Below are 11,104 nucleotides of genomic sequence, written 5' to 3'. Positions count from 1 at the left end.
GAGCCAGTCAGCTGGCTCCGAAAGTGACCTGCTGCTGGCCAGAACAGTGACACTGAGCAATGCAGATGATGCCTTAGTGACAGTAGATTTAAGAAGGGTAAAAATGCTGCACAACAGCAGCTTGGAGAGAGGAGTGAGAAAATATGACAGAAACAGACCTGCAGCTATCAAGGTCAGTACAGAAGGAGGGCAGGAGGTGCTCCAGATGCTGAGCAGAAGTTCCCTACAGCCCAGGAGAGGCCCATAGTGGAGCAAGAGGTCTGGGGGAGCTGCTGTCTGTATCTTTGAAGAGAAACTATTAGGTAATGTCTTCACTTGGTCTGGTATTTCTCAGCCTTACTGGTTTGCGACGAGTGTTTTTGTGTTCTAAAAGAGACTGAAAACTCATTTCTCACATGCATCTTTCTACAGTGCGATCTTGCTCACCGTGCCTGACTTTTCCCCTTCTTCCCCCCTACTATTAAGTACTGTCTGTACAAGGGGAAGCATGGTTAATTATTAATGATGCCTTGAACTAGCTTGTATGGTGAATAAAGGTTAAATGAGTGCTTGTGAATCAGCACTGTATCCATTTGGTTTCTAGCATCACAGAAGTATGTCAAGTTTGGAACAAGAACTAATCTTAGGTGAAAAGGCTCATTCCTACTTCCATAGGAAAATGAGTAGGAGCTGTACTAGACATTGAAGTCTTGCTTTTTCTATATTAAAGCACTGCACAAATGTGAGGGGACAGATGGAAATGACAATTGCATGAGTATTCTGAAAGAAATATAGACAGTGAGAGGAAGAAGGACAAGGCTCTGCTGGGGACAGTTAGCTCAACCAGATGCTGTAATCTGTGCCTGCCAGACCTGGGATACTCTGCTGGGTACAGTCCTGGTGTGATGCTAGGAGGTGGATCTGCATCCCTTCCAGCAGGGGATCGGAGAGGCCAGTGGGCAGCTGAGCCATCTGACTGCACTTCTCTGTGGCAGCAAAAATCATCAGCTGAAGGAGGGCCGTGTGAATGTGGCTGGAGTTTGAGAGTAAGAATTTGTAAGAAGCACGAGAAAATCTAAATAAAGACAGAGAGCCCGGCAATAATAATGGAAGAGAAGGGTGGATTCTGGGGTTTTACAACCAAGAACATTTGAGGAGCCCATGCTAAGAGGAGAAGGTGAAGGAAAATGCATAACTACAGCTGATGTGAAAGTAATGAAGATCTCATGATGTGGAAAGAAGAATTCAGCTTAAATTCTTCCAGTGCGCTGATGTGCTACAAGATGCCCAGGCAAGAAGGTGTGGAGACGGAGTGATTGGGATGTCAGCATAACACAGCAGGCTGAGTGCTGCCGAGCTACCAGACACTGTCAGGGAAAAGGCAAACTTTGGGATGGATGCAACCCTTCCACCGTGCTCCTGAGCAAAGCTCCTGTCTCCTTTAAAGCCACAGCCTTCCCTTCCCACCTCCCCTCAAGGCACTACCAATGCATTGCTAAATGTGGAGCTGTATTTAGTGTAGAATATGAGTAGAACCCTGAAGGAGAAAGCCTTTTGTTCAAAACAATCTTTTCAAAGTGAAAATTTTTCTTAAAATCAACTCCCAAACCAGAACAGGCACACACCAGGCCATGTCCACTGTTACAAAGTGGGAATAGAGAGGTTTCTGTGTAGTTCTGGAAAAAGCAAGGCCATCTGGGTGTTAGCAAGGACCAAGGCTCCTCCTCCATGCCAATATTCAAATACTTTATGTCCTGCACTGGGAAGCTGCTCAAATCACTTTCACTGACTGAAAATCTTACAGCATGCAGGAAATCAGGCAGCACGGCCCAGCTGCCGTACTAAGTGGGTTAACTTTGTAGTAGAGTGGAGAGGAGGAAATCCCTGCCTAGAGAACCTGCTGTCCTGAAGGAAAGACGCCAACACCTGATCCTCATCAAGCAGAAACCCACATTCATTTTAGCAATGCAAGTAAAGGGGAGCACTCCCAATACAAAGATAAACATTTACTGATGTTGTAATCAACGTGGCATATCTGAGTCTTGGAATTATTAAACCAGCAAGAAGAGATCCTGGCCAGTGATGGAGGAGGACATAATTCACTAGAAGCCATGTAGTTAGAATTTAACTTCAGAGCTATGATCCCAACTTGTTATAATCTAAGCATAGGAAACATCACTCATCCGACTGACTTGACAAGGGCTCCCAGAGCAGGCAGGTATTCAAGAGGAGATGGCTGGTTTCCTCTCAGAGCTGGTGAGTATCCAACATCTTGTCTTCTAGCCCAGCCACTGACAGCAGCAGAATCTTTGAAGATTGCAGCATAGGGAATCAAGCAGTCTTTACTGTAACAGAAAAGAACGGAGTACATGCTGGGGACAACACTGACTCAGCAATAATACTGACCCACAGCACGTGCAGAAAATGTTCTGCAAGTGCAAAAGTGAGGTTTAAGAGAGGATGTGGGAAACCAGGAAAGAGGAAAACAGGGAAAATGGTATTATAGAAAAGAAGAAAAAGAAAAAAGCATTCTACTCTACTGCCACGCACTCTCCAAGACATTTGCAGATATTCATCTGCTTAGAGTATGACCTGATTGAATGTCTGAAAACATACATGCTTGTGAAGAGTGCTCTAAAATTCAGTGTACATCATAGACAACATAGGAGTCATTCAAGTAGGAGCTCTGAAAATGCAGATTCCTATGGGGATAATAGATACTTTTTTAAAAAATAAGAGTTTTAAGAGAGTGAACTTGATCAATCCCAGGAAACAGGTGAACAAAGTGTCTGAGAATCAAAGGAAAAAAGGGAATCATGAAAGCTGTAGTCGTACCAATCCAAAAGCAAACACAAGCTGCTGATAAAGGCTTTCATGGATTTTTATGATTTATCACTTCTATTATTTTTATGATTAAAATTCTGTGGCTGGCAAAACTGAAGGAATTATAGACTGCTTTCTAGGCTGCTAATATTCCAGACTGTTAATGTTCAGGAAATGATTTTTTTCTGCTTTTGTTTTTCTTTGGTTGGTTTTGATTTTGTTTTGTGATGGCGATGATTAAGGCTTTTTAATCATAGAAATGGAAAGATGTAAGATCTCATGAATTAACTCGTGGTTCTGTAGGCCTTGCTGGGCTCAGGAACTTTGGATGTGTTTTATCATCTTTGGCAGGTTCAATACCGCAAGCTCTTGCTGATGATTTTGGTGCTAGGAATTGGTGGAACCCACTTAGGTGGCTTTCAGATGACTGTGATCAATTATGCTTCTCCGGTAAGAAAACCTTTCATAAAATCATATTTGTAACTGTGTTTTTTTTTTCTCTTTGTTTGTCTGTTTTGGTTTGTTTTGGCTTGGTTCTGGTTTCTGTAACTGTTTGTTTGTTTGTTTTGTGTTTATATTTTGGAGATGCTCTACATTTCCTCTTACACGTTACTACATGAGTTTATTCCCAGCCCCTTCCCAACCCTTACTGTCCAGTATCAAAGCACAAAGTAGTGTGTAAGTGTTAGGAGCTGTACTGCAAAGACAGCTTCCCACTGAGTGTTAGAAAAGCTGAGAAAACTGGAAAACATGCAGTGTACCTGCTGTGATCTGTAGTTGAATGGGCGGAACATAGAAAATAAAGTAGCAGGTATTTTCATTATCAGGACAGTAACACCCTTCCTTAGCAGACTCCATTGCTCACAGTGCTAATGACCAAGCAGCTGCTTACAGCCACCATATGAACAGGCAATAAACTGTATTTTAGTGGATTTGTGGCTCATATAGATATTAATTTGCAAACAAAAGCCCTATATCCTTGATTTTTATAATAACTATTAATTATTTTTTTTTTTAAGTTGTAAACATAAAGAAGAATCACTGTGATTAGTGTCTCAGAGGAATAAACTTTTTTTTTCTGTCCCAGTACATTCAGAAGTTTATCAATGAAACCTGGCTGGAGCGATACGGTTCACCACTGCATCAAGAGACTCTCACATTATTTTGGTCCTTCATTGTGTCTACATACTGCGTAGGGGGAATGATAGGGTCTCTGTGTAGTGGGTACCTGGCTGCAAAATATGGAAAGTAAGTATATCTCCCAGCATTTCACTAATGCTGCCACAAGGGAGGCAATTAAACCTCACTCACCTAGCACAGTGATTGCCAGAATTGTCACTGCCCCCTCTCGGTGCAGCGTTAGCTCTGCTCAGCATGTGTATCTAAACCTGGGTACACAAGAGAGATGAGAACATGTGACTGTTTCTGATCCCATTTTCACTGGGTTTTGTGCCATATAATTCCTATATTTTTGCTGAAATGTTAGTGAGGAATCATTCTCTGCAATGACTTTACTGAGCAATAATGCCTAGGGAGCTTGACAACACTTTGATTGCAGCTCTTACAAAACATGCAGGTTCATTCATCTGTAAGAACAGTCACAGTTTCATCAAAGGCAAGTAGAAGTCTGTCAAACCACATTCAGAACCATCTTTTCGAGTGTGACCATAAAGAACAAAGCCAAAACTCTCTGGGTGAAGGTGGACAATGAATCTAGGTCTCCATAAGGCTGGATGTGCCTAGTTCAGGTGACAACTGCAGTGTTCAGGATGGGAGTTCTGACCGGAAGGAAAGAAGTGAAGACCATTCCTTATCAGCCTCTGCCTTGCAGGAATTTCTTTCAGTCTCATAGTGTGTTCACATGATACTAGCATAGAAAAGAGAAGCCTAACTTCTCCCTTTCCACCCTTGTGGGAGAACATCATGCCTTTTCATAATCAGATATCGTTGCCCAATAAGCAATGGAGTTTAAAATGAACATGGCTTAGTCTATAAATCAAGAAAAGAACAGGCAGAAATTAGTTAATGATGAAGAAGAAAATGTGGATCATACTAACGTGTTTTTGCTGTTGTAGGAAGAAATGTCTGCTAATCATTGATGTGGTCCTAATAATAGCCACATTGAACACAGGCTTCAGTAGGAGAGCCAAATCCTTTGAGATGATCCTGATTGGGCGCTTCCTCGAGGGCATCTGTTCTGGTAGGACTCCCCACTTCCATGTTAATGTGAATTCTTAGGGGTGGATACAGAAATCTTCCTGCTAGGAGTACCCAGGCATGCACAGTAACCCCAGTGGAACAAGGAACAGATTGGGAAAAGGTAAGAAGATCACATCTCATGTTGAGGCAGCAGGCTGCTCAAGCCTATTGCAAAGTGCAGTGTGTTCAGAGGGCAGGGACATTATGATGATGAGCTCTCCTTTGCCTTCAAGAGCTCTTACTGAGGAAGATATCAGATGGGCTAGCTAAGTAGGATGTACGTTTTCCCAGTACTTACTGTGGAGCAGGTGAAATGAAAAGGGACTCTCTCATTTTCTGTAACTTCAGTTCTCCTCTGTCTTCTTTTTAGGAATATATATGAATGCCCATGTTCAGTATGCAGGAGAGATCTCACCTAAGAAGATGCGTGGCTTTGTAAATGTGACCTCCTCGATGTTTCTTGCACTAGGAAAAGCTGTAGCAAGAGTTCTTGGATTACGGTACTTGTGCTGCTCCTTCTGGTCCTATTTTCTATTTGTCTTCTGTGTGTCAGGAAAGTCCAGTCCTAGAAACAGACACACACACAAGGGGGGGTTGTACTTTGCTTAACTATTGCTGCCAAAAAGGAAACAGCTGCCCCTTGTCAGTCACTGAGGTTCCCTTGTCAGTCACTGAGGAGAGGAAGACACTTCTCTTGAGGAAAGATTAAATCCATCTTTGAAGGTGCAGTGTTAAGAACAATTTGTATATATTGAATATATATATATACATATATATATATACACATTCAAGCTTAATAGGTCCCTGAGACCTGAGATTTTCTCTGCTGATTTCATGATATCCTCAAGCAGAATTACTGTATTTGTTCAGAGATCTGTTGTGAGAATATTCAAACTCCACTGATGTTTAGGAAAAAAACCTCAAATTACAAGAAAAATCTCAGCCTTGCAGTAGAACTGAGATATCAGGCTTTTTTTCTTTCCCTAGTCTAGGTATATTTTATTTCAGTTTATTCTTTACAGTTATATGTATATATAGTTTGCTAGTCTAGGACCCAGAAAATAACAAATTAGTTATAAAAAGTAATTCTACTGGACTATAAATCCACTCTTGTATGCCTTCGCAGAGATCTTTTAGGAACTGAAGACATGTGGAATGTGCTACTGTCCTTTTCTGGGCTTGTGGCATTGATCCAACTGCTCTTTTTGCCCTTCTTTCCTGAGTCTCCTCCATATCTCTTTCTGCAAAAAGGAGACAAGGATGGTTGCTTGAAAGGTAAGGTAAAATTTTAGAGTCTCAGCAGGTTCCAGTAAGTGACGTTCTAGTTCTTTTCTCAGTGACTGATGAATCAAGGCACGGACTCAACTGTAAGTGATCAGTACATCAGATAATGGGAGCATATGCTTCATTCTGTCCCTTCTGTAGCCATGAAGCAGCTCTGGGGAGAAGAGAATTATCACATAGAACTTGATGACATGATGAAGGAAAAGGCTGTAACAAAAGGCACCAAAATAATGAATGTTCTAGAGATCCTGAAAGAACCATCTGTGCATCCACAGCTGTGTACCATGCTCCTGCTTCTACTGAGTCTACAGCTCTGTGGCCTGAGTGCAGTTGAGTATAGCCTATATCCAACCAAATCACTGTGATTCCAACTTGTCACTTTCCTCTGGATCTGTGTAACACGCAGAGCCTGCCTCTGTCTGTGAAACTCTGTTGATCACCACCAGCATTCTGGACTCTGTTCATTGCATTGCCTGGCAATGTGGGCAGAGAAGTTATTTCTGTCCACTGCCAATAGGGCAAAGGTGCTCAGACCAGCAGGAGCTTTGCAGCTGAGCACCTTCTGAATAATTGCAAAAAGGCCACAGAATAAACTATTACATCACCTCCAGTGAGCCCCAATATTATACTATTGCTATTGCAGTGATGACAAATCTAGGTCTAAGTGATGCAGGATGAGAACGTACCACATCCATTGAATGTGCTTCATTTTTAAAACGGTTCTTATTTCCCAGATCACTTTCTACACATCGGAAATTTTTCAGACAGCCAACCTCCATGAAAGCATAATCCCATACGTAGCTCTAGGAGTTGCAGCCTGTGAGCTCATCTCCATCATCTTTTGTGTAAGTCAGATCATGCTGGGACTTTAAGACTGATTCGGGTCTATTCTTCCTCATGTGATTTAAGTCTATACTTCCTCACTTCCTTATCTTCACTAGGTGAGTTTAAGATTTTTCCCGTGGCAGCACATAAATCTGTAAAGTGGTTCTTACTGTCCCTGCTAAATTTCTTCCCATCTTTTACGTATTCCTGCCTATCTTCAGTCTTCATAACTTCTTATAAAATCCTCCTCTTATCTATACAAATATAAATAAAATGCCATTCAAAGACAAATATGCATGCCTACTTCCTTTCACTGACATATCTAATTATTTATTTGAATGGAATCATAACATGCATCCATCCACTGATTACAGTGTTCATGAAAAAGTTGCTGCAATGTTTGGGCAGCAAGAGTAATTCATGGCATTAAGAGATCAGAAGGAACTCCATAAAATAACTAACTTGCTACTAACATGATTTGTGTTTTCTTGAGTAAAGAGAACTGAAAAGGAATGTCTAAGCTATTAGAAGGCTCACAGCCACTTCACTTGCCCACGCCCCCAGTGATATATGGGGTTTTTTTGCTTCTCAGAGCTCCATAATCGATCGTTTTGGACGCCGGATACTCCTGTGGGGCGGTTATTTGTTGATGGCACTGGTACTGGCACTGCTTGAAACAAGCCTTCTACTGAGTGTAAGCAAATGTCTCACTAGGGGTGGACCTGCATCAGAAATCTTTGTGCAGGACAGCACATAGCCTTAGTTCTGACATCCAAAAGAGCAGGTCAGAATATCTTCTGAACACAAACTTACAGCCCAGTGGCACAGTTTTGATATTGCCAGGGTTTAGCACTGCATTTCAATCTTTGTCTCAGTCCACAAACTATTCACTCCTCTCTTTTTCACACATATCTTCTGATTCACAAGTTTTAAACATTTCTCTGAAATTGTCTAACTTCTTGACAATTAGATTGAATCAGTTTTCCCTATGCTGTAACTTGCTTGGAATTCATTCCTTATTTTTTCCGAGCAGGGTGCACAGTCTAACCCACTTCTTTAGGTATGACACTGCAGGATACTTTTGACTGTCTGCTGCATTCAGTACGCAAATATCAGTAGTTCTAGTGAGAATCTGTTCCTCAGCATTGTGGGCTTTTTCATCAATATCTCTTCTCCAGTGTGTTTGGATCAGCTGTGATCTGAAATTGTCATTGTCATCCCTCCTTCTGCCTTTGTTTAGGATCGATTCCTCTGGATGCGTTACTGCAATGTTACTCTGATCTTTTTATTCATCATTGCCTATGGAATAGGACCAAGTGAGTATAACAATATAAGCAGCAACAGCAAAACTTAGACCACAGGGGTACACACAGGCCATGGGATATAGCAAATCAGCAGCAGTCCATTTTGCCCTAAAGCAGAGGTAGCCTCTTCCAAAATACCAGTTTTCTCAATTCACCTGTAAAATTCAACTCCATTAAAGAATGATATATGGTAGCATGCAGTGTCTCTTAGCATTACTCTGTCCTTTCTCATTCTCTCTTTGTTTTTTTTCTGAGTCACTGACATCAATAATAGCAGAACCAAATTTACAAGCTCTCTACTATGATTACACTCACTTGAAAGTAAACTTTACTCTGTGGTTGACATGACTAATGACGACTTTGAGTTATGGAATCTTCAAAATCAAGTGCCTTTATCATTGTAAGGGCAATATATGAGGATTACAAATGTCTTTAAAACCTAACAAATTGCCATGGTAGCAGAACCAGTTAGCACCTACAGACAGTGGAGAGAAATAGGCCATTAGAGTCATTCACCTCCATGTTTCAGACATCCTAGGCGGAGAGAAATTGCATTTCAGGGGTGTCCATCTCTCTCCACGGACTGTAAGAGAAGTTGGTAGGTGAATTCTGATAGAGGTGGTTGTGCTGCCTAGATTTATGTGATCTGACAGTAGTCTGACTTTACTGGGGCAGTGTTTGATGAGTGACAACAATTTATTCACTTTGAGGAGAGTAGTTAACCCATTCTCCACAAAACACACAGCAGTGTTTCTTATTGCTTTTTACGTTGTTTTTTTCCCCCAGGTGGAGCTGTTTCATCTGTCATGAATGAAATCTTCACCCTCTCAGCACGGCCCTCCGCATTTGTAATCGCTGGAATCATCATTTGGCTAGGCCTCGCTTTCACTGGGATGCTTTTCCCCTTTGCTGTTGTATGTAATGGGATTCCAATTTTCTCTTTGACTCTTTCAATTTCAACTGTTTTTCTAAGCAGGTCTGGAGAGGGAGTAAGATTAAATTCTTGCAGATGACCAAAGCTGTGAATTTTAATTACCACTGGCATGTGGAGACCATTCATATAGAAAACTTATCTGGAGTTCTGATAGCCTCTGCTGCCTTCAGAATAGACTGAAAACATATAATTAATGTATTCCTCATTTCTTAGGGACAAGCCAACAATTTGCAAGAATCCATAGGAGCCAGTGTTGCCAGGGAAGTCGCTCATCTTACTCTATTTTTATCTCCAGATGGCTCTTGGACCCTTCTGCTTCCTCATCTTCATTGCTGTCCTGGTAGTTTCATCAGTTCTCATCTACCTGTTCGTCCCAGAAACAAAAGGGAAATCAACCTTTGAAATTACAGAAGAATTCAAAACACTCAGATATAAGAAGAAAAGACATCAGACTGTGGAGAATAACGTGACTGAAGAAAAGACACACTGCACCAAGCTCTGACCAGCCACAATAAGCAACTTCCACTGACAAAAAGCTCTGTCTCAAAATCAAACTGAGAGTTAAACCTTATCATAGACTTATCTCAATGAACCATAATAAAAAAAAACAACCCACAGATAGCTTGTCATTAATCCAAGTAGTCCTATTTTTATTTATCTTTGCTTCTCGGTGCCTCCCTCCTCTAACAGTTCTGTGGCAGGAAGACATTGATAGCACAGACCCTTCCCAGGGCTGACATGTGGACAGCAGGATGCAGTCAGAAGGATGCGGGCAGTGTTGAGAGCTGGGAGATGAGGGACTGGGAGCAAGGCGGGGAGTGAGGCACTTGGAAGAGTAGTGAGAGAGCAGGCACTTGGAAAATTCAGCCCACTTCATAAATAAGTAACTGCTCAAGACAAGAAGCGGAAGCTGTGATAGTAAATATCTGCTTGATCTGTGCAGGATTAGGACACATTACACTCAACATCACATCAGCACATCTGCGTGCAGTTCTGCACTTTGCCACTGCTGCTCTCCAGGAGCTGTTAATCCTGCTGACTGCTGCTGCATTTAACCACTTCTGTCCCCAAACTCTTCTACCTTTATATAAAACTACAAATCATTTTTCCATTTTCTATCACTGGTACAAATGGTACACCATGCCTCCTGCTTTGGAGGACCGTAAGTCCTGCCTCTCTGCAGCTTTACCATTCACATTGTGCTGGAACTCTGAATCAGTGTTGAGCTTTAAAAATTTCAAATAATCTACTTCCTACTTCTGAAGGAATAGCCAGAGAAGAAACTCTGATAATAAAGCATGTTCCAGCAACTGAAACCTAATTTAGATTTCATCTTCCACCTGTTTTCACTCCCTGTATCAAAATAGGGAGTATTCATGCTACAAAATCTTTTATTTAGAGGGACCTCTCCTGTCAGTACATCGAAACATTTGATCTCTCTGTTTTAAGTCCTGTGTAATTGCTGTAAAAAAATCAGTCAGACGAAATAAGAAATAATATGAAGTTAACATTGATCTCAGCCTCAGGCAGGTGATTGCTTAAGCAGAAGGTGCAGGAAAGAAATGACAGAAAAATTCCTCAGTCTGAGGAATTCTCATTCCTCTGCCCAGGATCAGCCACCCTTTCCAGAGGATGGAAAAGCTCCTGTCAGAAGTGCTGAGTACAACAGCTGGCAGAATTGGCTGTCAATATTAAGCTGTCAGAAGCTCCCCAGGAAAAGAATTGAGAAGTTGCAGTTCCCATTCTTAAAGAAACC

At 41.6% G+C, this 11,104-nt stretch overlaps 1 protein-coding gene across 1 annotated transcript; it reads left to right on the top strand.

The window, feature by feature from the left end:
• Positions 1-2,059: 2,059 nt before the first annotated feature.
• On the top strand, positions 2,060-9,981 carry LOC122165510 (solute carrier family 2, facilitated glucose transporter member 11-like). The gene is made up of 12 exons (XM_042828557.1): positions 2,060-2,235; positions 3,154-3,252; positions 3,890-4,050; positions 4,878-5,002; positions 5,372-5,501; positions 6,128-6,276; positions 6,427-6,614; positions 7,020-7,130; positions 7,703-7,804; positions 8,351-8,426; positions 9,201-9,328; positions 9,644-9,981. Exons 1-12 carry the CDS (start codon positions 2,212-2,214, stop codon positions 9,848-9,850), a joined length of 1,500 nt encoding a protein of 499 aa, XP_042684491.1. The 5' UTR covers positions 2,060-2,211; the 3' UTR covers positions 9,851-9,981.
• Positions 9,982-11,104: the final 1,123 nt, after the last annotated feature.

This window comes from Centrocercus urophasianus, unplaced genomic scaffold (genome assembly GCF_019232065.1).
Source record: "Centrocercus urophasianus isolate 14NV4802_14NV808 unplaced genomic scaffold, USGS_Curo_1.0 seq_30, whole genome shotgun sequence".
Classification (NCBI taxonomy): Eukaryota; Metazoa; Chordata; class Aves; order Galliformes; family Phasianidae; genus Centrocercus; species Centrocercus urophasianus.
The sequence above is the reverse complement of the archived record's forward strand: the minus strand, read 5'-3'. Positions and strand labels throughout refer to the sequence as shown.